This window comes from Chinchilla lanigera, unplaced genomic scaffold (assembly GCF_000276665.1).
Source record: "Chinchilla lanigera isolate Chin_1 unplaced genomic scaffold, ChiLan1.0 scaffold00023, whole genome shotgun sequence".
In the NCBI taxonomy this organism is placed as follows: domain Eukaryota; kingdom Metazoa; phylum Chordata; class Mammalia; order Rodentia; family Chinchillidae; genus Chinchilla; species Chinchilla lanigera.
Window position 1 is genome coordinate 27,499,421 of NW_004955424.1, and position 27,702 is coordinate 27,527,122.

The window sequence follows — 27,702 nt, forward strand, 5'->3', positions numbered from 1 at the left end:
AAAACATAAACTTTAAATTTAAAGAATGGATCTAACTTTTTTCTTCTAGTGTCTTGATATTTGATTGAGTAGTTTTTGAAATTCAGATAGGTGGTTAAGTACAAGGTTCTAAATTTTAAACAGTTGAGTTAATCATATGGCTTTTTAAAAAATATTTTTCTTCAGGAAAATATTTACATGTTCTTTGTACTTTTGAGTCTTATTTTTAGGGATGACAGTTTTATACAGTTCTTGGTTGTATTGGAAAAACAACAACAAAAAAACAAATGCTCAGCAGTGGATAGTGCATGCTGTTCTAATTTATTTGGGTGTTTTGTTTGTGTTTTTATCTTGATCTTTTGTGGTGAAAACACTTGAAATCTAATCTCAAGAATTTTCAGATATGCAATATATATTGCTGTTACTTGAATGATCATGTACGGTAGACTGAGTCATTCTTCAGATCACTGGCATCTCAAAAAAAAACAATTGTTCTCTGATTTTTGTGGAAAAACTTTATAATGCTAGCCTTTTTCTTGCTTTCATTTTTATTTGATATATCATATGAAATGGATTTGATTTTCATGCTGCAGATGTAAAATTGAAGTGAATATTACCAGTTTGGCCCTCTTTCATAGTATCTTTGTTTGTTTGGTTGGTTTTTTTTTCCCGGTACTGGGAATGGAACTCACTACCTCGTGCTTGCCAGGCAGGCACTGTGCCACTGAGCTGAATCCCCAGCCCTTTCATAGTATCTTAAAGTATTTGTTGTTTATTTTTAATCTGCACTACTAATTCTTAGTGTTTTGTAATTATGAAGGTAATAATTTTTCAGAATTTTGTATGTTTCAGAAAACTGAAAAAAGCGAGTTTCTAAATTTCTTCTACAACCATTGTATGCATGTCCTCACAGCACCACTTTTGACTAATACTTCAGAAGACAAATGTGAAAAGGGTAAGGGTAGGTTCTCTTGTTTATCTGCTTATAATTTCTGTTTTTTAAAAAGATGTGAAATAAATGTTAAAATTAACAGACTATTGATGTTTCATATAACAGAATTTACTCTTGAAAAGTAGTGGAAGAGGGGCTGGGCTTTAGCTCAGTGGCACAGAGCCTGCCTGGCAAGCGCGAGGTCATGAGTTCGATTCCTAGTACCAGAAAAAAAATCAAAAAAAAAGAAAAGTAGTAGAAGAGAATGATATAGAAAAGTACTCCACACTGAGGAAGGAGAGATAGATACTTCAAAACAGGAGAATGTTCCCAAAGGGTTAGAATGAGCTGGACAAATGTGTTGCCTTCACACACATCTAAGAGAACTGTCCTCTTGGAGAATAATCTGGCATTACAGTCCGGTAAACGTCCACTATTTTCTCAGCATCAGGATCAGAAATTGATGGGTCAGTCAAAAAGTTGAGTAAGGCAGATACTGATTTTAAGGTTTTTTGTTGTTTTTTTCTTTTTGAGACAGGATCTTACTACGCAGTTCAGGCTGGCCTTGAGCTCCCTTTGTACCCCTGGCTGGTCTTGATCTCACAATAATTCTCCTGCCTCAGCCTCCTCAGTGCTGGGATTACAGGCATGTGCCACCACGCCTGGCAAAAACCACTTATTTCTATTTTTTTATTTTTAAATTTCATAAATTACTTCCATTATACATATTATGTTTTTCCTTTTATCCAGTGCAGTTTTTGAGATCTGTTCTTACTGATAACCCAGAATTCTTGCTAATTCTTTTATAGTATTGAGTATGCTGTAATTTAGCCATTCTCCTTCTAATGTACATATTTCTAGATTTTTGTTGCAGATTATTTACAAATAATCTTCAGTCTTGGTTCAGTGGCATATGCCTGGAATCCCAGCTACTTGGGAGGCTGAAGCAGGAGGATCACAAGTTTGAGGCCAGCTTGGGAAACTTAGCCAAGAACCTGTCTCTAAATAAATAAAATGGTAGGGATGTAACTCAGTGGAAGGCTGCCCTTAGGGTTCATCCCAAGTACAGTAAATAATAGTAATACGTTCCAGTATGTGTTCCTACATTTCCCTATACAAATATGTTTGTATGACTAGGGTAGAAAATATCTTGCTTACTTTATTTTAGGAAATAAAAAGCATAAACTGGGTGGTGCACACCTGTAACCCCAGCACTTGGGAGGCTGAGGCAGGAGGATCGTTGTGAGTTCAAGGCCAGCCTGGGCTACAAAGTAAGCTTAAGGCCAGCCTGAACTGCATAGTGAAACCCTGTCTCAAAAAGATAAAAAAAAAAAAAAAGCATAAACATGTTACTGAGTTTTTTTATTCTGAAATTTTTAAACTTCTTGTTTTGCATTTTTAAATATGCAAATCAGACATCTCAGTTTTTGGGTGATGAATAAAAGATTCATTAGTCTTATCTCTGGTTGTAATCTCACTTTTTAAATCTGAGTACTTTGTTGTATTGTCTTTTAATAATTCTACATCTGTACCCAGTTCTATAAAAGACTGGAAGTGTGTGTATAATATTTGACCAAAACAACCAACCAACTCTGTACTTTTGTTGTTGTTGTTTTGGGGTTTGTTTGTTTTTCCCTTGGTATTTTTGAGATAGGGTGTGGCTTTGTAATCCAGGCTGGTTTCTGCCTCAGTTCCGAGTACTCGGATTACAGGCTCACACAGTGCCCAGAATAGAGTCTCAGTGGTCTTATGAGGCTAAAAGAAGAGTCTGATTCAAGGTGGGTATTATACATTATTAAGTACTAGGTAAGTGTAAAATGTTACTAATGTATTTTTGGTTTTTTGTTGTTGTTGTTGTTCATAGATAAATTTGTTGGATCTAGTAAAAGCAACACAATTTGTCCTGGTAAGTAGAAATTCGTATTTTTGAACGAATGTACATTATAAGCTTTTCTCTATATGAGGCTAAGTAAACATATTTTCAAAATAACAATGAAATCCAAGAATAGATTTACTTTTTTGCTCAGAATTTTTGGTTTTTTTCCTATAAATTAGCAGTTTGTTTTATGACCTTGTTTTGAAGGTTTAGTTTTTATTTTTTAAATCTAATAAACTACAACTAAACTATACTTTATGACAATCTGATGGAACTAAACTATACTTAATGATAATCTGATGTTTATTGTCTATAACCCTAAGTCTGTTGTCATACCCCTTAGAACATATGTAGCAGGTGTGGGCCTGACAGTATTGAAGGTGTATGTGCTCTGTGCACCTAGCATTGCATCTCTTCTGCCAGGCTCAGCAAAGCTCCAGGAGAGCCAGTTTCAAATCAGAGGTCTGTTCAGAGATTACATTAGAGATAAGAATAATTTGTAGAATTAATGTAGGAAAGTGAAAATAAGACATTTAAGGCTATATATCATTATTTTTAAGATCTTTTATAAATAAAAATTGAGAATTTAAAAATGACAATTTTTTAAAATGGTATGGGACTAGTTCAAAATTTGGCTATGGTGTACTGGCTGGTACATAGATCAGAGCAAGTAAAACTTTTTACTCACATTCAAAGTAGTAACAATCCTTGAAATACCATAATTATTTTATTCATGGCCATTCTGTTATTACAAAGAACGCTGTCTTATTCCTGATGGCAGCTTTGCTCCACAGAATATTTGTGTGTATAATCTTGTGTAAATAAAATAGTTATACCTGGTGTTGATTTTTTTTCCTGTTCTATAAGGCTATGATTCCATAATTTCCTCACAGTTTTAACTTCCTTACTTAAACAATTTTTAATAGAGTATGATTATGATTATCCATATAAGACCTTGATACACATTTAAAATTTGATATTTGGGAAACAATTCAGAATCATTTATGAATGTATAAACTAAAGTCTCTTGCTCTAGCCTCAGGCTAATTTATTTCAGTGCCCCTCTCTTTATGATTGAATGAGTTGCTGTTTTTAAAATTATTGAAAAATCTCAATGTCTTATTTTCACTTACTATTTAAATACTCAGAATATCCTTTCCTTTAAAATGTGTTAGCTGGAGTTACAGCTCAGCAGCACAAGTGCCTGCCTGGCCAGTGCAAGGTCCTGAGTTCCATTCCCAGTACAAAAAAAAAGTGTCAAAAGAAACCCTATTAATTTATTTTAAGAAATTTGCATTGAGCTACTTTAGGCAAAAATTTAAGGTGTTTCCTGTACTATGGGACCTTTTATCAATTCATTAATATTAATAATGAGAACACTTAACTAAAGAAACACTATTACTAAGGAAACATTACCATTTTGTCATCATATCTGTAGTATTGAATTTTTGTTTCTTATTACACTTTTTACACAAAAGCCTTAAAGAATCTTTTGAAGGTAAAACTGATAGTACTTTCCGTCTGCCTAATAAAAAAGTAAAAATGGGGGCTGGGGATTTAGCTCAGCGGCACAGCACCTGCCTGGCAAGCGAGAGGTCATGAGTTTGATTCCCGGTACCGGAAAAAAACCAAAAACCAAAAAAAAAAGTAAAAAAATTTTAGCCTTTTTAACTGATGTGAAAATAGAGGAAATATAGTGGGACTTTTGCTCTAAAGTATAGGGTATAAGCTTTATTTATTCTGTTTAGATGTACTGCAGTATTTATTTTCATGAGATGACTTTCTTTTTTAGATAATTATCAAACAGCACAGCTACTTGCCTTAATTTTAGAGTTACTCACATTTTGTGTGGAACATCACACTTACCACATAAAAAATTATATTATGAACAAGGACTTACTAAGAAGAGTCTTGGTCTTGATGAATTCCAAGCACACTTTCCTGGCTTTGTGTAAGTAACAGTTTAAATAAACAAGATTGCAGAGTGTTTCAGAAACATTTTTGAGAGCTGGGCATGATGTCGCCTGCCTATAATCGCAGCACCCAGGAGGCTGATGCAGAAGGCTAATGCGTTAGAGACCAGCCTGGGTTACGTACATTGTGAGTTCAAGCCCACCTTGACTATGTAGTGAAAACCGGTCTCAAAGAAAAGAAATATTTTTGTAGAATATTTTGTAACTTTTGTAAAAAGTTATTTGAAGTGCTTGTGAGAAGTCTTATTCTTGGTTTGGGTTTTTTGTTAGTTTTTTTTTTTAATAATGGCTCCCCACTCATACATTGCTCACACTTAGATTCAGATAGTTTACCTTTTGTTGTAGTACAATACCATCCATGTGCAGTGACAACATTTCACTAATAGAACCAGTCCTGCTGTCTTTTCTATCAGCTTCAGTGGATTATCATTTAGTAACTTTATCACATAACCCTACACAGAATGTTACACCATTATCCAGTAATAGATTGGAAGATTGTTATGCTTTTTTGTCACTCCAAATTACACTGTAGCAATTAGCCTAGTATACAATACATCCTCTTAAATTTTAACATATAGCTGCCTGATGACTTTCCCAAAAGCTTGAAATACTTGACATTCTCCCAGCAATCTCTCGTAATTACGTTTTCCATTTCTTTTTTCGTGTTTTTTGTTTTCCCAGTACTGAGGAATGAACCCAAGGCCTTTGTACTGAGCTACATCCTCACCGGCCCCCCCCCAACACACTGCCCCCATTTTTTTGAAGACCGAATTTCTCATCTATTAATAATTTTAAATAAATGCTATAAATCTCATGATGGAAAATGTGATACTCCATTTCCTTTCTAATTTACATTTTCTTTTTTTTTTTTTACATTTTCTTTGATAGCATCTTTTCATAGTTTTGTGTAATATGCATTTTTCCCTATTGTGAATTGCTTGTGGTCTTTTTCTTAGAGGTGTTTGTATATTAGGTATATTAACAATTTATGTTTTAGAGGGGAATATCTCAGTCTCATTTGTCTTTTGTCCATGCCTTTATGTCACTGTTTTTCATACAGTTTTAAAAATTCTTTATGACAAATATGGTTTATTGCCTTTTTATGGCTTTTAGGTGTTTGGTCTTAGGACATCTGTGACTTAAAATGATACAAATATTCTCTTCAGGTTTTTTTCTATTTAATCATCTACTTAATTTATATATAAAATACAGCTGAAGTCTATACTTAGGTATGGTTTGAAGTGATAATCTACTTTTATCTTTTCTAGCTAGCCAACTGTACCAAATAAACCATATTTTTTTCCACAAAGTTTAAATATCACTTATGCAATAACTTAATAAATACACGTGTATTTTATTTCTGGACTGTCTGATCTTTAATCTCAGCAAATAAAATAATGGTAGTGGTTGTTTTTGTTTTGGGAGGTTTGGGGGTTTTTTTGTTTTTTGTTTTTTTGGGGGGCTTTTTTTGGTACTGGGAATTGAATTCAGGACCTTGCTCTTGCCAGGCAGGCACTGTACCAATGAGCTGTGTCACTGACCCTAGGCAGTGTGTGTTTGTTTCAGAGGGTACTAAAGATTGAACCCAGGCCTTTATACTGACCTATACCACCAGTGCTTTTTATTCTTCATTTTGAGGTGGGGTCTCACAAACTTACCCAGACTGGACACAAACTTGCGGTCCTCTTCCTTCAGCCTCCAGAGTGGCTGGGATTATGGACATGTGCAATCATGCCTGGCAGCAGTGTTTATTCTCATGCTGTTGTAATATTTCTCTTACAAGGTTTAGTATACTCTTTCCATAATTTTCTTGGTTTTCTTAGACATTTGTTTTTCTACGAAAAATGTAAAAACAGTTATTCTATTCATCTTAATTGGAATTACGTTATATTTGTATATTAATTTTGATAGGATTTATGTTCTTCTGATAGGTTTTGCTATCTTTTTTTATAAATAGTTATTTTTGATGACTACAGAATACTCTTATTAATATAGATATAACCTCACTGATTGGATTTCCAGTATTTATTTATATTTTTATTTTTTAATTTTTTAATATATTTTTAGATTCACATTATTGTAAGCAATATTGTTATAATCATAGCTTTGTATCCATATAGTTCATTTCCCAGCAATATATTAGTGCCTGTTTGCTCATACCTTTCTCAGTGCTTCAGTTGTTTTAACCCTAAATAATGTATTTCTCACCCTGCCACAAAGAAGCAGTGATGCGCAGCTACTAGCACTTCTCCCCACACTTGTTTGTCACAATTAAGATATACTTTCACTGTATGTAGTCTATTTCTCTTTTATTCTCAGACAGTACTGAGATCCTGTTCTAACTGGTGTAACTTCTTCTATCCTTAAGTAGGGGTTGAAATGAGAAAGACCAATAGAAAAAGTCAGAAGCCTTAGCTAATGATGTTTGTGGAATAAATTAAACTTAGTGGGAAAAGCTACAAGTTAAAGGGTCAGCAGATACAAAATTAAAGGACCATAAGAATTTTGGTAGTAATGTATTGCTAAACTTATTTAGCTAGAGAAGCATTTTGGCCATGATGCTGGGGATCAAACCTAGAGCCTCACACACGCTAGCTAGGCAAGCATACTACCACTGAGCCATACCTCACCCCTGTTTGTTTTGTTTTATTTTGTTTTGTTTTGTTTTGTTGGGTTTTTTTCCAATACCGGGGATCAAACTCAGGACATTGAGCTTGCCAGGCAGGCGCTGTGCCTCTGAGCTAAATCCCCAGCCCCCTCACCCGTTTTGTGTTGTTGGTTTTTATAAAGGCAGCCTGATCTACCACAGTGCATATTTTCCCAAAGCAAAATAGCTTATACAGAATTAGTGAATAACAGATGTCATTATAATGCAAAAGTACTGTGATTCACAAATGATTTCTATACTAAGGAGAAGTAGAAGAGTGACACATTCCCCAGGCTTGATCCACAGGTAGTAGGGTGCATTTGACTGTCTCTTTGGGCAGTGTGAACTACCAGTGGTGAGTTATTTAACATAAGATGATAGAATTCAAATCAGAGACACCTGGCAACAGGATATAGGAATTACAACTGCATTGTAATATTGTGACACATACCTGTAGTCTCAACACTCAAAAGGAAGAGGCAGCAAAATCACAAGTTCAAAGCCAACATGGGCTACATAGCAAGTTGAAGGGCAGCCTGAACTATATAAGATAGCAAGACACTGTCTCAAAAAACAAAACAGCCGGGCATGGTGGCGCACTCCTGTAATCCCAGCACTTGGGAGGCTGAGGCAGGAGGATTGTTGTGAGTTCCAGGCCAGCCTGGGCTACAAAGTGAGCTCAAGGTCAGCCTGAAATGCATAACGAGACCCTGTCTCAAAAAAGACGAAAAAAAACAAACCCATACTACATTGTGAAATCCTGTCTCAACAAAAAAATCTTAAAGTCTCCTGTTTTGTTACTGGCAGCCCCTTTGACAGTATTTTCAGAAAATTGAGAACTACCTGCTTCCAAAGCCAAAAAGGCAAGGCAACCTTAATCTCTTGGATGCCTACACTATTTCTGTGCCCATCCTGCACCCCAACTTACTCTGAGCTACACTCATTGCACCCATCAACTCTGCTCTGAGTATAGCCAGAAATTGTATTCTGTGGATCTTGTATATTTTTTCTTGTGCTTGCCATAGAGCTGACCACCTTGGAAGTTTGTTTATCTCCCAAATACTGGTTCTTTTTTTCTGTTGTTAGCACTGTTTCCATAGTTGTGCAAGTTTAAAGCTATCATCCCCAAACTATTTTTCTCAAAGTGCAGTTTCTTTGGTGCATGATTTTTCTTTATATTTGAGAAGAACAAATACATTGCTTTATGGCATTAATGTTACTAATATCATCATTAAGTAAGTAATGTTACTAATACCAGCTTATTTTCTGTATTATTTTTAATTAGGTGCTCTTCGCTTTATGAGGCGGATAATTGGCCTTAAAGACGAATTTTACAATCGTTATATCACCAAGGGAAATCTTTTTGAGCCTGTTATTAATGCTCTTCTGGATAATGGAACTCGGTACAATCTGTTGAATTCAGCAGTTATTGAGTTGTTTGAGTTTATAAGAGTGGTAAGTATGTGTTGTAGAACTCAGTAATTAACATATGAAAGAATTGTCTATGTAGTTATATGTAAAAGTAAAATAATTATATTTAAGGAAAATGATTTCTATATTCTTACTGTCCTAAAATTCTGTGCCTTAGAATCCATTAATAAAAAGCTGAAATTTTAAAAAGTCAGTCACTTTTTTATTATTTGTCACTGTGTAGTGATGTGTTTTCTGTTTCGTTATTTTGTTGTTTGTTTTGATACTAGAGGTCAGTCAAATCCAGGTTGCTTGCTAGGCAAGTACTCTTAACTGAGCCACAGCCTCAGCCCAAAATTTTGAAATGTGAAATACGGCAGAGTTTTTTTACTTATGTTTATCCAGTTTTCTCAGTTCCATTTCCAGTTTTCAGTCCCATTTCTCAGTTCTCAGTTCCAGGGTTTCAACATCAGATTTAACGTATGTGGACATTTTGAACAAGCATGCCATTCATGTGATCTCTTTTTAAAAGGTAGTTTGTTATAGGTGTAATGATAAATGAAGGGAGAGATTGAAAAATAATTTCTTCAACGGTCATTGATACAGGATCCTTAAAAGGTAGGATGAAGTCCCAAAATTTAAAGTTGAAGCGATCAGGAATTCAGACTAGTACAACTACTTAGGATTGCAGTTAAGAAAACTAAGATACCTAGAGGGGTTCATTGACCTATTCACGAGCATCCTCCATACAGTAAGCACTGAGTTGTATCCCAGCTCAGTTTCAGGCAACAAAGCATTTGTCATAAAACATCTGAAGAGAGCTGTAGATGAGTAACTAGAATAAGACAGATAGCTGTAGGAACAGTACGACCAATTTATCTCTCTTGCACATACACATGTAGAGTCAGTCCACCAAGAAGACTGAAAAGAACGTGAAAAGAAGTCAAAACTAGAAATTCTCTAGTTTTGGGTGGGGAGATTTTTTTTCTATAAATCTGATTTGTACTGATGATCTTCTGTTCTCATGAAGATTGTTAGTCTGACTATATTATTTTTCTAAGAGTGATCACTTGCTAAGATATGGTTTTTGGAAGGGTGAAGAGGATAGAAGTACAGTTTTAACCCTTAGAAAAGAAGGAACATAATTATATCACTAGATAAGTGAATCCAGGTGCATAGGACATTGTTCCAGTAAATCTGAACTTTTTTCCTTTAAAAATTTGGTGAGATACTTTATACATGACAAAATGAAATGTGTGCTTGAGAACCATATCCCTGTTCCATGATTGAATGTTTTCTAAAAATAAATTCGAGAATAATTTGAATGCACTGAATCCCAAAAGTCTTTATGTCCCGTAGACAGTAGAAATGCAGTAGACAAGTGGAGTTCCAGATAAGGAATTTATTGGATCAGTCTGTATATGTAATAATGTCAAAGGTATCCAGCCTTATTATTTAGATAATACTCCATTTTGATAGCGGTTAAACAGAAAGGCATCTGTTTGTTGAAAATGATTTTAACATTTGTCCTCTAACAAGCTGTGTGCTCTTGAAACCATCCAGCTTCACAGTCTCAATTTTGTTCTTTTGTAAATGAGCATAATCAAATGTACTTCATAGAATTGTGAGAATTAAACTGAATCGTATGTAGAAGTGCTTTTTAAATTGTAAAGTGCTTTATAAATGCAAAAAGTAGATAGAAACTGAATCTGTTTACTTCTGAAATATTCCTCATAGTCCCTGCAAAGGGCTCCAGTGCATTGCTTCTTTTTTCCATGTTTTCTGTGGAGTCCTGTCTCATGTATAAAGAAACTGGGACATCCGTTTTTGGAAGGTGATTCTGAAAAACTTTTTTGATTAGCTTGGAGCTATAGGAAAAAACATTTTTCTTCTGACAAGCATTGTATTGTATTTGAAATGTAAATTTTGTGCTTATACAGGAAGATATCAAGTCTCTTACTGCACATATAGTTGAAAATTTTTATAAAGCACTTGAATCGATTGAATATGTTCAGACATTCAAAGGATTGAAGACTAAATATGAGCAAGAAAGAGACAGACAAAGTCAGAAACTAAACAGGTATTGTTTAAGTATATTACATTTATAGCCTACAAAATTGTCCACATACTTTAGATGTTATGTGTGAAGTTTATAGAATTATCTTTCTCTCACTAGATAGCAGTAGCACACAAGGTAATGGGTAGGCTGTCCTCCATACCTCAGATCCATTGTAGGATGAGTGATTACTCTGATAACTTAAGATGAGTTTTTAGTTTGTAACATGCAAAAATATTTTGGATAGGTCTATATGTATATCTTGTGTTGTACTTTAGATACAATTTGTACAAAGTTGAAATTATTTCTCTTCCTCTTGGTTACACATTTTTTCCTATTACATTTAATATGATGAACTTTAAATCAGTACTCAATATTTGTGATATATTTCTTACAGTGCGCCATCTATATTGCGCAGTAACAGATTTCGCAGAGATGCAAAAGCCTTGGAAGAGGATGAAGAAATGTGGTTTAATGAAGATGAAGAGGAGGAAGGAAAAGCAGTTGTGACACCAGTTGACAAATCTAAGACAGAAGATGATTTTCCAGATAGTTACGAAAAATTCATGGAGACTAAGAAAGGTATTAACATTCTGAGTATTTATATTGTGTCTGCTCTCAATGTAGTACAGATATTATTCAGTTTTAGATGCTTTTCTAAAATCTGGAGTTTTTTTCATATTTAAAATGTTTTCCTTGAATCTTGTCCTTCTTTGATGCTGTTCAGTTTCTTTTTCTTTTTTTTTTTTCCGTCTTTTTTGAGACAGAGTTTCACTATGCAGTTGAGGCTGGCCTTGAGCTCACTTTGTAGCCCAGGCTGGTCTGGAACCCAACAATTCTCCTGCCTCAGCCTCTCCAGTGCTAGGATTACAGGCATGCGCTACCACACCCGGCTTCATTTTCCATTTAGAACTTTAATTGTGTACTTATATTTCACCCTCTATTAACAGTCTTGGTTTAATTTCTGTGCTAAAATCCCACTGGAGATTTTTATTTCTGTTATTATACCTATTGGAAATTTCTATTACTAGTGAATAACAGAGACTATATAGATCCTTAGGAACCTGCTAGAGCCCTCCATCTTGGCTTTTTATAGCTGAGAAAATTGAATTCAAAGAAGTAACTTTATTCTTTGAAATTTTTTTTTTTTTTTTTTTTTTTTTGGTTTTTCTCCCATACCGGGAACCGAACTCACGACCTTCCGCTTTCCAGGCAAGCACTTTTGCCCGCTGAGCTAAATCCCCAGCCCTGAAATTTTAGTTATTATAGAAGTTGCAGAAAGATATAATAATTAAGAGAAAATGTTAAACTTTGTCCTGGGTTTCAAATAATGTTTAACTTGTTTAGATCTTACTAGTTAATGTCTTTTAATCACGTAAATGTTTAATCAGAATTTACATATGAAAATACAAAAGCATTTCCTGAACTTGCTTTAAATGTGATGTTTTCTTGTTTGTTTGTTTGTTTTTTCTCCGGTACCGGGAACCGAACTCACGACCTTGCGCTTGCCAGGCAGGCGCTTTGCCGCTGAGCTAAATCCCCAGACCCTTAAATGTGATGTTTTCTAAAAGCACCTCTTACTAGAAAAATCATCTCACTGATTTATTACTTTTTCCTTGAAACTCTTGTTGCCAGTTTTACACTTTCCCACTGTTTAGTGTCTTTTTTTATTTTACCCTGGGGAGGCAAATAGCTTATTAAAATGTCCTAAAAATAGGAACCTTTTTGTAGACAAATTCTTCTTTTGTTAGTCATTATAGGTACTGGACTAATGCCAAAAGAAGCAATAAAGTCATACTTGAGGTCCTGCATCTAGTGTTGTGCTGTGCCTTTGGGAATCATTCACAAAAATAGGAGTGATCAGATATTAAAGGGACTGGACACTTAAGCTACAAAAGAAGTACATAAGAGAATGTGGACTAAGGAATCGGAATAAGAGACCACTCGACAAGATCACTGTGTTTAGGCACTTGAAATACTGATTTGTGAGAAAAGTTACTAGGTTATCAACAAGTAAAGAAATATAGAGCAGTGAATAGAAGACAGTAAAAAGAAAGATTCAGACAGCTAGTGAATCTTTGCAAGTAAACACTAGATATAGCGCTGCAGAATTGTAGTATAGGATTCCTGATTTTGCTACATGATTCTTGAGGTTCTTTCTGATACATAGATTTCCAGTATTCTAGCTAATAAAGATGTCTTACAGTGAACATCGTGTACTCTTTTAACTCTTAGAAAGGAAAGATACTCCTTTTATTTTTTAAAATTATTGCTCTTTCAGATGGTTTGATTTAGCAGTACTTAATTGGTAGTGGATCAAATTTTTACTTTTGCTTTAGCAAAAGAAAGTGAAGACAAGGAAAACCTTCCCAAAAGGACATCTTCTGGTGGCTTCAAATTTACTTTCTCCCACTCTGCCAGTGCTGCTAATGGAACAAACAGTACAAACAGTAAATCTGTAGTGGCTCAGACACCACCCACAAGTTCTAATGGTTCTTCTTCCAAAACTACAAACTTGGCTACATCAGTAACAGCCACCAAGGTATGTGAAATAACACTACACACAATCAGACTTAGTGTTTTCTTTCTGTAAAATTATTTCGTGCTTACTGAAGATAATTTGGATAATCAAAATAATGTCAAAGAAGAAAAATACTGTACATGTTGTCATCATACCATGGCTAATGTTTATTTACTTTCCTTTGGGTCCAAGGGTTTATCTGTCACATAACTGAAATTATTCTATGAATGTTTTTTTTATCTGTTTTTGTATTATAATTTTTGTCTTAATAAAACATTGTTTCATGTTCATTTTACTTAGCTAATCACAATATATGTAAACATCCTTCCTCTCCCTCCCCTAGTTCTATTTTAAGCACTTAAGTTGGTTCTTATATATTGCTCATCTGAATACTAATGTTGCATTTTATTTTGTTGACTAGATTAGTAGTAAAATATTATATCAAATTCCTTTAAGAAAGTTTATACCACCTTTTATTCCCATTGGCAGTGAATGAATCTGCTGCCTCACTGCAGCTTTGTCACTGTTAAAAATATTTTTTATATTTGCCAGGAGGTGGGGCAGAATATATAAATCTCTTTCCCAATTAAGTGTCTCTTATTATTACTGACATTGAATTTGCTCTTTTGTATGTTGTCTGTTCATAGTGCCCTTTAAAAATTGGTTTATTTTTTTTTTAATGTGAATGTATTTTTAAGAATACTAGTCTTACTGTAATACTTCTGACATATATTCCCTGTTGTTTACACTTCTTTATGAATAATGTTAAATTTCACATGAAACATTTTTCTTGTTTATATTTTTTGTTATATGAAAGTTTTTCCGAAAAAAAGTGGCTTAAAATAAAAATGAGTAAATATGGGACAATCATTAGTGTAACAGCAGATGGGAAGTAATATAGTAGTACAAAATCTAACTGAAGGAATGTATTTTGTTTTAAACAGAAAATAAAAGTTTGAGCTTACTATTTAACAGATAATGCAGAATTTTTATTGTATAACAGCGAAGTATGTTTTTGATTAAAACTCATAGCATTTTGAGTGAGTTTGTTTAAAACACATGTTGATTAACTAGTAATTTTTGGAATTAATTTTCACTTCCTAAGGACAATTAAGTATAATATTGTGACATTATTTTAAGAATATTTGCTGTGGAATTTTATTGTATGAGTTAAATCTTGGCTGTGTCCCTTTCTAGCTGTTTGACTAAGTTATTTAATCCCTCTATGCCGTTTTAAATGACGATAAAACAGCACTTGCCTTATAAGCTTTTGGGGAAGAATTGTATTTTTAGTAAGTGTATAATGTTTAGATCCTACTTGACCCTTTCTCCATTTATGTTAGCTTTTCTTTTTTTTAAATCAAAGTTATATATCTACTTTTAAAAGTCAAATGATACTAAAGGTGTGTTTACGGTAGAAAAAAAATAAGCCCTCTGTTCCTCCCCACAAAAATAGCTTTGAATTTTTCTAGCTATTTCTTCCATTTCTAAATGATATAGTATACCAGTTTTTCCAAGTATATACATAATTAATTCTTTATTATGATAAATGAAGATTTAGCTTTCTTACACACATGAATACTCATGTCTTCACCTTTCCAATTTTTAATTTAAAATAATATTTAATAGTATGTTAATTTGTTTTTTCTATACTATCATTCTTTGAAACATATTACTTTTTCTAAATAGTGCCACTGTTTTATTTGTTGCAATAGTTATGTGCTTGCTGGTTTTGGGTTTTTTTTTTTGTCTTTTTGAGACAGGGTCTCACTATGCAGTTAAGGCCGGCTTTGAGCTCACTTCGTAGCCCAGACTGGTCTCGAACTCACAACAACCCTCCTGCCTCAGCCTCCTGAGTGCTGGGATTACAGACGTGTGCCACCATGCCCCGGCATGCTAACTTTTTTAGGACCTCTTAAGATTAATTCTGCATGTGTTCTTCTGACAAACATCTCTCTTGAAATCTGTCTCTCCATGTATTCTAGTGTAGACCTGCTCTATATCCCTTTTCTTGAGGCTTCTTCGGCTGTTACCCTCATGCTTTCTTTACCTTCTCTCCTTTTTGTATTATTTGTTTCCTGGACCCTATATTGCCATTCTTTCTTAATGTTTGAATCATTTTGGAAACATTAGTTTCTTGATGAAAAGAATGCCGTGAGAGGTAAAATTTGAGAACATCCAGGTACGAAAATGTCTTTATTGTAACCTCACTGAAAACTTAACTGAATACAGGATCATATTGGTCAGTAATTTTCTCTGAAGAGCTTGAAGTTATTGCTACAAAGAATTTCAGAGATATACTTATTCCTAAAGTTTTGCACTTAAAATTTTTAACGCTACATTCTGAAGTTAAAGTCATGTCGTTCAGCTTTAGAACATTCTCTGCTCTTTCACTATAACTTACTGTTTAGATGGAGCCTGCTGAATAGACCTTAAAATTTTCCTGACTTTCCAGTTGTTTTCTCACTCTTTTTTTCTGTGATATTTCCTTGAGTTTTTAGTTGGTTATCCTTCTGGCTAATTTTTTTCAAATACATAACAAACAAACATGTTTTTAACCCTTTTGATACCAACAGCAAATAACAAAATATATTTGTTCTACATCTTTTAGGCAAACCAGGATAAAAAATGTTCTTTTTCAAATTAATTACTTCATCACTATAAACTTACACAAAATTTTGAAATTAAGGAAGTTAAAAGTGTATAGAATTAAAGCACAAATATGCTCACAGCCTTCCTATATAGTGCCAAGTTCTTTATTACAAGTGGCCCCTTAAGTTTAGTCAGTTTCATAGTTAGTGTTAGTTTCTACAGTTGAAGGTTGTAAAGACATTAACTGCTAATGAAATCAAAAAGATTTTTTAATGATATGAATGCTCTAAAATGCAGTATATAGCTATAAAAGAAGCATATTTTCAATGAGGAAAATACTTATTATAATACACATTGAAACTCAAAAAATGTGAAACTAAAGGATAGGGTAGGTGGGTGGGATGAAGGGGGGGATGGGAATGAAGGGATCAAAGTGTATAATGTGTACAAATACGCCAAAATGAAACCCATTAATCTTTATGCCAATATCAAAATGGGGGAGGGGGTTAAAAAAGTAGAAGCCATTAACAGGTGCTAAAGTAAAAACTTTTTTTTTTTCTACACAGAAAGAAAACCCTGTCTTTTTCATTTAATAAGCCTCTCTTGGTGAACTTTCTATATCTGAACATTTAAAAATTTCTTTGCTGGGTGTGATGGTGCATATTTGTAATCCCAGCACTCCAGGAGGCTAAGGCAGGAGGATTGCAAGTTGGAGCCTAGGCTGGGCAATCTAGCAAGTTAGTGAGACCCTACCTCAAAATATAATATGAAAAAAGAGCTGGAGTTGTGAATCAGTGGTAAAGCTTTCTGTCTCAAAATATAAAAAGGAGGTCTGGGAATGTAGCTCTGTGTGAAACCCTGGGTTCAAATTGTCAGTACCACAATAAGTAAATCTGCATAGAGTTCAAAAGAATGATATACCTTAATTTATAGTTAACCTCTATTAATAGACAGTAAGGTTGTTTCCACCTTAATTGCAACATTGTGACCTTTTACATCATTTTATATACATGCAGACTTCTATGTATGTTCTGCATTTAGGGTTTTGATAATTATTTCCAAGTATAAACAGTAAAGTAGGAATAAACAGATAATTTCTTATATGATGACAGATAACAAAAGCTAGTTTTATAGTTGAGAAATATCAGAAGCTTTCTCACTAGAGCCAAGACAGGGTGCGGCTGTCACTGCTGTCACGTAACCATTGCTCTGAGGTCCTGGCCCGTACAGTTAAGTGAAAGGAATTTTCCATTATAAAGATTAGAAGATTCAAAGCTATCATTTTTGTTGATTTTTTTTTTTAAACGTTTTAAATCTCATTTCAGTAAGATCTATTCCTTATTTTCATTGGGGAAAGAATGACTTTTTAAATTATTTCCCTTTAGATCTGCTAATATAATGAATATTATATATAATTGCATTATATTCTACTTTAAGGTTAATATATTATGTTATATTGTTATTATACTTTATGTATTAGGTATTATAGTTTCTTCACTATTAGATACTGAAACATTCTTTACCTAAAGTACTTGAGTATAACTTCATTTTTTTTGTATCAGGAATCGAACTCATGACCTTGCACTTGACAACTTGAGTATAATTTAGATTATAGGTTTCACAAAATATTTTCTCTCTTTGTAGTTTATTGACATTTATTTTGATCCCTTCATGTTGGAAATTTTCTTCACATTTATGCTATTAAAAAAATACAAGTAAGTAACCAGATATGGTGGCATGAACTTGTATTTCCAGCTACTTGGGCATCTGAGACAAAAGGATCACTTGAGCCCAGGAAATTGAAGCCAGCTCAAGCAACATAGTAAGATACTGTCTCAGAGAAAGAAAGATGTGCAGATTTCAATTAAGGTCCTGAGACAATTCAATAATAATAGTCTTTTCAACAAGTGATATTACAACTAGATATCCATATGCAAAGGAACGAAATTGGACCCCTTGCCCAAAACATATATAAAACTTAACACAAAGTGGATAAAAGACCTAACAAAATATAAGCTGAAAGTATAAAACTAAAATAAATAAATAAATAAATAAATAAATAAATATTTATGACCTTGGATTAGACAGTGATGTTTTTTGGTATGGTATTTCATTTTTTATATCAAGTAACAAAAGAAAATAAATTGAACTTCATCAAATTAAAAATTTTGTGTCAGAGGATACTACAATAAAGGGAAAATTCTGTATGTCCTACAAAATGGGAGGAAATGTTTGCAAATCCTATGTGAGAGAAGGAACTAGTGTATGGACTAAAGAAATAGTGTTAAAGAAGAAAACTGTAGATCAGTTTCAGTACTATAGATACATTCGTGGATAAAAATCCTTAACAACTGCACATATCCATATGATAGTCCATATATAAAGATGGTTCTTAGTCTCATTAATAAACACAAAAAGTCATTGTCAAAAACAATATAAAACATGCAACAAAATCACAAAGGCAGTCAAAACCTGCAACAAAAAATTTTCAGTCTATGATGGTATATCCTACTATGGAATAGAAGAATTTAAAAGAAGGAAATGGGGGCCAGGGATGTAGCTCAGTGGCACAGGTGCCTGCCTGGCAAGCCTGAGGTCATGAGTTCGATTCCCGAAAAAAAAAAAAAAAAAAAAAAAAAAGAAGGAAATGGAACTTCGTTACTAATATTGGGAGTATTCTACAGTGGTAGTTTTTTTGGTGGGGGTGGGGGTACTGGGAATCGAACTCAGGACCTTGGGCTTACCAGGCAGGTGTTGTGCTGCTAGGCTTTATCCCTAGCTGTATAGTGTATTTTTAAGTGAACATGACTGTACTGTGTAGGCTTTTTTTTTTTTTTTTTGAGACAGGGTCTCACTGTGCAGTTCAGGCTGGCCTTGAACTCACTTATGTAGCCCTAGACTGGGCTTGAACTCAATGATCCTCCTGCCTCAGCCTCCCAAGTGCTGGGATTACAGGCGTGCACCACCACGCCTGGCTGTAGGTATAATTAAAAGTCTGTTCTGGGAGGCTGACTCAGAATGATCACAAGTTTGAGCTGAGCCTGGGCAATTTAGCAACTTAGCAAAATCCTGTCTCAAAATTTCGATAGGCAGGCAGATAATAGAAAGATAGATCTATGATAGACAGATAGACAGACAGACAGATGGATAGCTGGAGATGCAGCTCAGTACAAAGGCTTAAGGTTCAATCCTCAGTACCACCACCACCACCATCCAAAAATACTTGGTATTTGAAACAGTAGATTCCTACATATGTATTAAAACTCTGGAACCTCAACTTTACAGGGTAGAGATTATTACAAGCCTTTTTACTTTTAAAATTTTACATTTGTATTTTCATTGTAAACAGTTTTTAAATATGAATTGTATATATGCATACAAAATATAAATAAATTTCAAGATGGTGTAGATGCATTTTTCAGATAATCTTAAATCATTTAACCCATTAACCATTTGGGACTGAACTGTCTATACATTGTGATATATAATGGTAAGCATAATTAAAGCTTTACTGGAAATCTGTTGTCATCTTTGTGAATATCAGATTGATGCCTTTTTAATACTGTAATTATTTCTCTTCTTTCCTAATGTGTGTGGCTTAGTAGCCAAATAACAAATAATAACAGAAATGGCAACTAGTAGCATTTAATTATACTACATACAGTGTCAGAATGTACAGTGTCAGAATGCTTTACATCTTTTGGTTTCAATTTAATTTTCAAAATAGTTCAGTAACATCTAAACACTATTATACTAGTTTCATAGATGTAGATACTAAGATATATAGATATTAAATTGCTTGTCCAAGATCATTCAGATAAATAGTGGACTATAACTTCAAGTTGCACCAACTATAATCAATATATTCTTTTTTTTTTTTTTTTTTTTGAGACAGTGTCTCACTATTCAGTGTAGGCTGGCCTTGAACTCACTTTGTAACCGAGGCTGGCCTATGGTCCTGCTGCTTCAGCCTTCTGATTGCTGGGATTATAGGTGTACACTATCACACCTGCTTACAGTCAATATATTACCATAAATTTAGCTATGCTTTCTCTTATCCAGACTTAAGACGTGATTTAGCTGAACAAGAAGGTTTCACACACATTTGTAAGTTTTGTTTAGTTCACAGACTTTCTGATAAAAGTGGTAGATGCAAAGAGAACTTTTTTTATCAATGTGACAGCATTTCTCTTACATCCTAGGAAAGTGTTTATGCCAGACCCCTGGGTTCTTTCTGTGTGAGCCTACTTTTGTGTGGAGGGTACGTTACCTCACTGGGTTTCTTCATTACCTAGAGACCCAAAGAGTACGCCCTAAGTACAGTGTTTATAGTGGGCCTCTTAACCTGTAGGTTATGTGGTAAGTTTCTTAAGATTGGCTCAAAATTAATGTCCTGTGGACATCTGCAATTTTCTGGAGTGTGCTTTTCATTTTCAAAGATTTTTCAAAGAGTCTTGTTACTCTTAAGAGTCCAAAATCCAGAATTACCTCATCCTTATTTTTATTTACTGCCTTATCATTTTTAGCCTTTTAGACGGTTCTTCAAAAGCAAAATTAAGATAATGTGTGCTAAGTAATGAAATACATACATGAATGGAGACTACAAAGAAACATCCTAGTAAAAAATTAGATGAACTAGGTCATGTACAAGGTCCTTTCCAGCTCCTAAATGTTATAATTGTGTTACTATTTGGGAAAATACTCATTTTCCTACAGTGACGTTTTCCTAAACTGAATTGAGATTTCATTAAAAATGCAATAAACAGTGTAAAAGTTGGGGTTACTGAGAGCCACCAATTAGTACTCAGTTAATGTGCATAATTGTAAGTAGTTCCTATCTTAAATTTAAATGCATTAATTTCAGATATGCAGTTTAGGAAAATGGATTCTAATATCTCGTAGTAACAGTAATAATAAGCTTTTTTAAATGTTACATGTGTTTAAAACATTTTTTTAATTCTTCAATAGGGAAGTTTGGTTGGCTTAGTGGATTATCCAGATGATGAAGAAGAAGATGAAGAAGAAGAAACATCCCCTAGGAAAAGACCTCGCCTGGGCTCATAAAGTGTTTACTGGGGGACCCCAGCATGTGGTCTTAGTAAATTGATGCAGCTGTTTAATGGCTAAAAATCTGAATCAGAAAGCCTTCTCACTGTACATATACAAGGAGTAACAAAAGATCCTCAGCCTGTCAGCTAGGAGAGTTTAGTTCTGTTTAAAAAGGAAAAAAAAAAAAAAAAAAAAGGAAAAGGCTTCCCAGGAACTTAATTGCTAGTAATTAAGGGGTTTGCCTTTCAGGCTATCAAGAAGAAAAAAAAACGTTACTGGAGCCCAGGAGATAGCTTGTCTGAAAGTCTCAGGTTTTGGGACGGTTTGCTTGAGGAGAAACATTGGTAATACAGTAATGCAGGGTTGCTCCAGGGGTGGGTGTCCAATCTAGAAAAAGTTTATAAAACTTCAGTTTCAAACCCAACAATATTACTGGTATAATGGTGCTGGCCATGTTGTTGTTTTAAACAGTTGCCTCTTTTTAAAATAAATTTTTATCATTAAAAGTGAAGTTAGACTGTTGGGACCATTTCTTCGAGGGTTTCACAAAGTCAACCTGGATTGGTGGAGGGAAGTATACCAACCCGTATTACAGCACGCGTTAAGTTTTCTACATCAAGAATTTTCAGTAGGTATTTTGACACGAACAAGCTGGATTTTCAAAATGGATAGTTTTGTTAACATAATTTTAAAATCAGCACTTTTAGAGATAACAATAGCCAAGAAACAGTGCATTAATATTCCAGAATTATCCTCTTTAGAAACCTAGGAGTGGATAGAGCAGTGTTTTCAACCACCTTTGGTTGAAAACCACAGTCTTTTGTGGAAGATCATTGGAAGTCACTTTATTAGTAAAGTTGTATGTCCCTTTGGAGGTGCAGGCGGGTGTTAAAGTACATCTTACAAAGATAAAAGAATAGTGCTGAATACAAGAGATATTTAATATTTAAAGCCATTTTGATCCAGGAAGTTCCTTAAGTGTCAGAGCCACCTGGTGCATATTAAGCTTTTCCATAAATGGGGTAATATGAAAGCTGCTTTCGAAGTGTAAAAGCACATTCCATGTATGTAAATGAATTTAACATATTGAGGCAAACAGTTGTTTATTTTTTAGAACAGCCAGTTAACTGTAAATATTTTAATGTTAGTTTGCTCATCTGTGATCTGAGATCATGCTGAGATGAGAAAAATGTCCCCAAATTACAATTTAATACATTGGGAAAAAAAAAAATCTAAAAATAGTAATTGCAGCTACAGTCTTTAGATCATATTTGTAATGTGTTATGGGTCCATCTTTCCTGGAATAGCTTAAACTGAAGTATCCCGTTTTGGAGATTTTGTAGTTAATTTTAATTTGGGCTATTGTTTGGAAAAGAGATGGGCTGTCTGTGTAGATATGAAGTATAGTTTTTCCATAAAACAGATGTTTATTTTGTATTAAAAATACCACTGTACTTGTTTTACACCATTTGTATACATGTGGTGATATCAATGCTGAACTGTAAAATTCAGGAATTAAAATGTGACTCTATAATTCCATGGTATTTGTGTTTGTTTCATTGTAAATATGTTAACTTTTGATATGTCCATTTTACATTATTTTAAAAGTCAATAAAATTTATTCGTATTTATTATAGAAACCACTAGGTCATATACCAATTGAATCAAACTCTTAAATAGCGTTAGCTGTGCTTTTGGTATCATTGATGGTTAAAGAGGGACAGCCAAAATCCTAGCACCAAAACATGACAGTAAAAAGCCATTCTCACTTCTTCAGGGTATACATACAATAACACATTCCATCTCATAACATGTGAGTCAGGGTATTTTCAGCCAGCATCAGTAAAGTTACCATATGAACATGCTTTCTTTCACAGCAAGCTTTATTGGGCCTCTTCTTTTTTGCTCTTTTTAAATTCCTTCTTAATGTAAGCAGCCTAGCCTAAAACATTTCCATTTATTCTCGACTAAATCACAGCAGGAAGTGTAACATTTGGACTTTATGAAGACTTTAGTATGGTGAATAACTGTCATAAGTCTTAAACTTTTAAGTCATCATTGTCCTCATCCTAAGAACTCTTACAGGACAAATGTGAATGTTTTCTTGAAATGCAGGATGAATATTTTCTTGCACAATGAGATTAAAATACCTTAGAAGCACAACTATGAAGATTCCACATTAGCTGCTGTTTTAAATGACTACCATCAGACAGGTCAGGACATTTGTATCTTTACCGTCACTCAATAAAGCAAGCAAGAACCCACATTTGTATTCCTTAGGTCTCCTTAAAGTATTCGTAAATGTGTCACATGTAAAAATTGTTTTTAATGAAAAGTTACATGAAATTTTTCTGTGTTTTAATCACTAGTTTTTCCTGTCCATTTAGCGATAAAAATGTAACGTAGAATACTAGGTTTTCTATAGTTGAACAGTAGAATTGGGTAGCTAAAATAAGTAGATTTTGTTCAACTAGTTTTATATCATTTTAGTTATAGGAGATAAAATGGAATTATGAATTAAACGTTATGGTTGTCCTGGGTAAATGTAGGACAGCACAACGATAGAAATTTTGGTTATCTTTAAACCGACTACAGAAACTCATTTCAAGGTCTTAGAAAAAAAGATCTCCACCCAGTGGTAGTACTCTCAACAGGCAGTCACTTCTGTTGTTTTCATATCATAGTAAGTAATTCAGTATTTTTAGTAACCCCATCTATTTTCTAAGTCCAAACTGGCTTGCCTCAAAAGTAATGGTAAGGCTGGGCATGGTGGCACACACCTGTAATCCCAGAGGCTGAGGCAGGAGGATTGGTGGGAGCTGAAGACCATCCTCCACTAACTATATAATGAGCTCAACACCAGCCTGAATTGCATACTGAGACCCTGTCTCAGACAAAAAATAGTAAATGCCCAAGATACCATTGTTTACCATTCCATACAGCAGCCACCCATCTTCTAAAATGAAAATAACTGTCATCATGTAACTTCCCACTGCCATATTATAAAATTTAAAATTTTTCACATTCCTTATAAGGCCCTGCATGATTAGTATCTCACCAGTCTTAAATTGTATATGCTAACCCTTTTACTCATTCTATATATACTCTTAATTCCTCAGTTACATGCACTACTTCATGCTGCAAGACCTAAACTATTCCTTCTTTCCATGCAGTTACCCCTTCCAATCAGCTTAATCATAATTTGCTCAAGCAAGCCTAGCCAGCCCAACTTACAGTAATTACATTTATCCTTGTTAGTACTTTGCTCTTTGTAGTACTTCATTAGGCCCATGAAGGTTAACTGCTATGTCTTTAGTACATAACACGCTGTGGCCTGACATAAACAGGTATCCAAGGTAGAATGATGCTGTCCTTTTCCCCAAAAGAAAACTACAAGAAATTTATACTGAATTGGTAAGTAGCTGCCTCCCCAACTACCCTTCATCCCAACCGTAATAATGAGCTTAATACTTGCATTTACAAAAGGGAGTATTTACTTGAAACTAATCTTGGTTTAAACATTAAATTATTTATTTTTTAAGCAAATTGGAACTTCTGTTTTGCTAAGCTGTTTTAAATTACTTATTAATAACTTCTTCTTTAAGTTTTTCTGCAAGCATTCGCCTCTTTAGTAATGTTTGCTTCTCCTCTGCTGTCATTTCTGGCTTCTCTCTCATTTCCTTAAAAAGAAAAAAACATGGTTATAATATAAAATGGATTCCTTTGTCTAATATTCCCAACATACTGCCTCAAAAGAACAAGGTCAGTAATTAAGAGCATATTCAGGGAAGAAAGAAGCTAGATATAGACGAGGTTCTTTTTGTAAAATCTCTTCTTGGGAAAGCCTGGAGGTGGTACCAGTAGTTGGAGTATTTATGGAACACTTCAAACATTTCACATGGCTCAGGTATGCTTGATCACTGTTCCTTACGAACCCAGCAGGACAAGTAAACAAACTGTAAGGGAAACTATCTCATCACAACTCTCACAAGAAAGACTCAGCAGCTGTCACAGCAGCGTACTTAAATCTGAGTAGATCTATGAGCAAAATTTATCAGAGACTTTCTTGTACATATTCCAGTTTTAAGAAATCTACCTCTGTATTTGCACATTTTGACATACGAAGGCTAGCCGTACCTCTGCCTCCCCAGTAGATGTTCCTTTCTCTTCTGTATTTTGAATCTGCTTAGCCCTTACATCCTTTCTCATGGACATCAACTTATCTCTCTTCTGTTTGAGATACTGTTCACGCTGTCGCAACTCTTCTGTTCCAAGTGCTGATAAATTCTGGGTCAATTAAGAAAAGGAACTATCTAAATTCACATCTACTTAGTAAATGTCAAAGATACCTGTTGGCTCAATTACATTCAATTACAAGTTTGAGTTCATTCTTATAACAAAAGCCAAGTATATGGCTGTTTACATTGTTATTTTGCCCATAGTTGGCACAGTATGGGCAAAACGGTAAAATGTCTTTTACTTACTGCTATTGGTCCTTCAATGCGTGCATGTTCTAAGCCAGGAGTCATCAGGCCTTTTTGTGAGACGGAGGAAGTTTCAGGCAGCATTTTCACCTTTCTTGCCAAGGGTTGTGCTGACGGATTAGCAAAATGCACCTTAACTTCTGGCAGTAATTAGACAATAAAACCAATTAGAATATAATAAATACTAAAGTAGGTTCACCAAAATGAGCTGACATTAATAATACTAGTTTTCTACATATTCATTCACCAACGTACATTCAGTGCCTATACTGTGCTGGACACTTGGTGAGAACAATAAACCTGATCTCTGTCCGTAACCCTGCAGAGGTCACAGCCCCTTAACAATATATAAAAAGTCTATGTCTCCTAATTCAGCCATGACCTCGAGAGCCTCATCGTCTCAAAATATAAAAATGAAAAGGGCTAGGGATATAGCTCAGTGGTAGAGCACCCATAGGTTTGATTCTCAGTACCAAAAATAAAAAAAATATGAAAATGGATTAAGAATATGTAAAGGTTTCTAAACTAAGTGAAACCTGGGAGCACACATATAATACGAAAACCCAACAATCTCCAACTATTTGGTAAATGTGCCTAGGAATATGATTAACTTTCAAACTGTTCTTCTGAGCCATTTTTTTCTTATGAGATTAGGTGGTTTAAAAAAAACATTTTCAGTGTAAGTACACAGGCTGCAAAAGAAAGAAGAATGAGACAAGCAATGACTTACATTAAATGAGGTAAAGAACTGAAAGCATAACAAGAAAGACTGGTACATGTGTCTAAATGATTAATAATCTTCCCAACATGGAAACTCAGAAGAGGAATGTTGCCTGCTCGAGAAACTTGACAACCACTGATCCAGCATGGGATGAGTAGAATGACTGCTGAGCCAGGGAGACTGGAAGAAGTAAAGCTTTACAGGTAGTAACCACAGAAGAAGTGAGCTGCAACTAGCACTCCCAAACAACCTACACAGTATTACAGAAAGAACACAGAAATTACAATGAGCTTGAGCAAGTTCTGATATAGAGTTAAAATGCAGCCTTTCGTACTGATGGTGACTCTCCCTGAGGTAGCCTCAGGTCCTGAATGTGGAACCACAGAGCTAGAAAATGGACAGCTCAACTCACTGTGAACACAGACTGGCCAAGTGGACAAGAAACAAAACTCAGTAGTATGCTGTATACAGGAAAATATTTAATCCCAAAGAAACTCAGATTAAAAATCAAAAGATGGAAAATAATATTCCATGCACTAGAAACCTGAAAAACACCAGGAGTCAATCTGTTTTCAGACAAAGCGGACTGTGAGTCAAAGCTGATCAGAAGAGGCAAAGATGGTTACTACATATTGGTTGAAGGAACAATTCAACAGGGAGAGATAACAGTTATAAACATATATGCACTCACCACTAGCACGCCCAACTTCTTAAAACACACATGACTGGACATAAAAGATCAGAGGAACACCAACACAATTATAGGAGGACACCTCAATACCTCACTGTCATAAAGAAACTAGACAAAAAAATCAACAAATTATCACAAACCTTTGAACAAATGGTCTAACAGATATCTATATAGGGTTTTACCCAACAACAGAATATACATGCTTCTCAGCAGCACATGGAACTTTCTCCAAAACAGACCATATACTAACCTATGAAGCATGCTTACATAAATGCAAATGAATCAAAATATTCCATGTGTATTATCAGATCATAGCACAATGAAACTAGAAATCAATGGCAAAACAAACCACAGAAATTATGCAAATGCATGATCAATACACTACTGAATAATCAATGGGTCACAGAAGAAATTAGGGAAGAAAAGCAACAGTTCCTAAAAAATCAAACAATAATGTGAGTAAAACATACTAGAATTTATGGAACACAGTGAAATTTATGGAACACAGTGAAATTTATGGAACACAATGAAAGCAGTCTTAAGAAAGAGGTATATAGTTGTGAATGCCCACATCAGAAACACAGAATTGGAGGGTGGGCCCCTAGCGCACGGGGAGCCTCGGGCAGGGAGCGCCGGTCTTTGGACCGACTCACTCCCGGCCTCAGGGTTTCCCGGAAGGAGGGCTTCCTGAGCACAGGGAACTGCGGGTGGGGAGTGCCAGCCGTCTGGCTGGCTAGCTTCCTGCCTGCTGGCTCCCGGAGGGTGGGCCCCC

General features: G+C 34.6%; 2 protein-coding genes across 5 annotated transcripts in view; one reads left to right on the forward strand and one right to left on the reverse strand.

Annotated features, from left to right (window-relative positions):
* The window catches only part of Ppp4r3b (protein phosphatase 4, regulatory subunit 3B), a gene marked incomplete at its 5' end in the record, with an annotated part of 58,731 nt that extends 37,502 nt beyond the window's left edge, over positions 1–21,229 (forward strand). Inside the window, 8 exon segments of one of the 4 annotated variants that reach the window (XM_013514663.1) lie at positions 832–940; positions 2,775–2,816; positions 4,579–4,737; positions 8,692–8,861; positions 10,757–10,896; positions 11,270–11,454; positions 13,212–13,414; positions 20,954–21,229. In XM_013514663.1, coding sequence (XP_013370117.1) covers positions 832–940; positions 2,775–2,816; positions 4,579–4,737; positions 8,692–8,861; positions 10,757–10,896; positions 11,270–11,454; positions 13,212–13,414; positions 20,954–21,049 — 1,104 coding nt within the window. 4 annotated transcript variants of the gene reach the window in all.
* A 1,674-nt stretch (positions 21,230–22,903) lies between these two features.
* Positions 22,904–27,702, reverse strand: part of Cfap36 (cilia and flagella associated protein 36) — a 25,114-nt gene continuing 20,315 nt past the window's right edge. The window contains exons 8-10 of the mRNA XM_005385771.2: positions 25,519–25,658; positions 25,172–25,321; positions 22,904–24,714 (exon numbers count right to left, since the gene is read on the reverse strand). Coding sequence (XP_005385828.1) covers positions 24,613–24,714; positions 25,172–25,321; positions 25,519–25,658 — 392 coding nt within the window. The 3' untranslated portion in view covers positions 22,904–24,612. The remainder of the gene's footprint in view (positions 24,715–25,171; positions 25,322–25,518; positions 25,659–27,702) is intronic.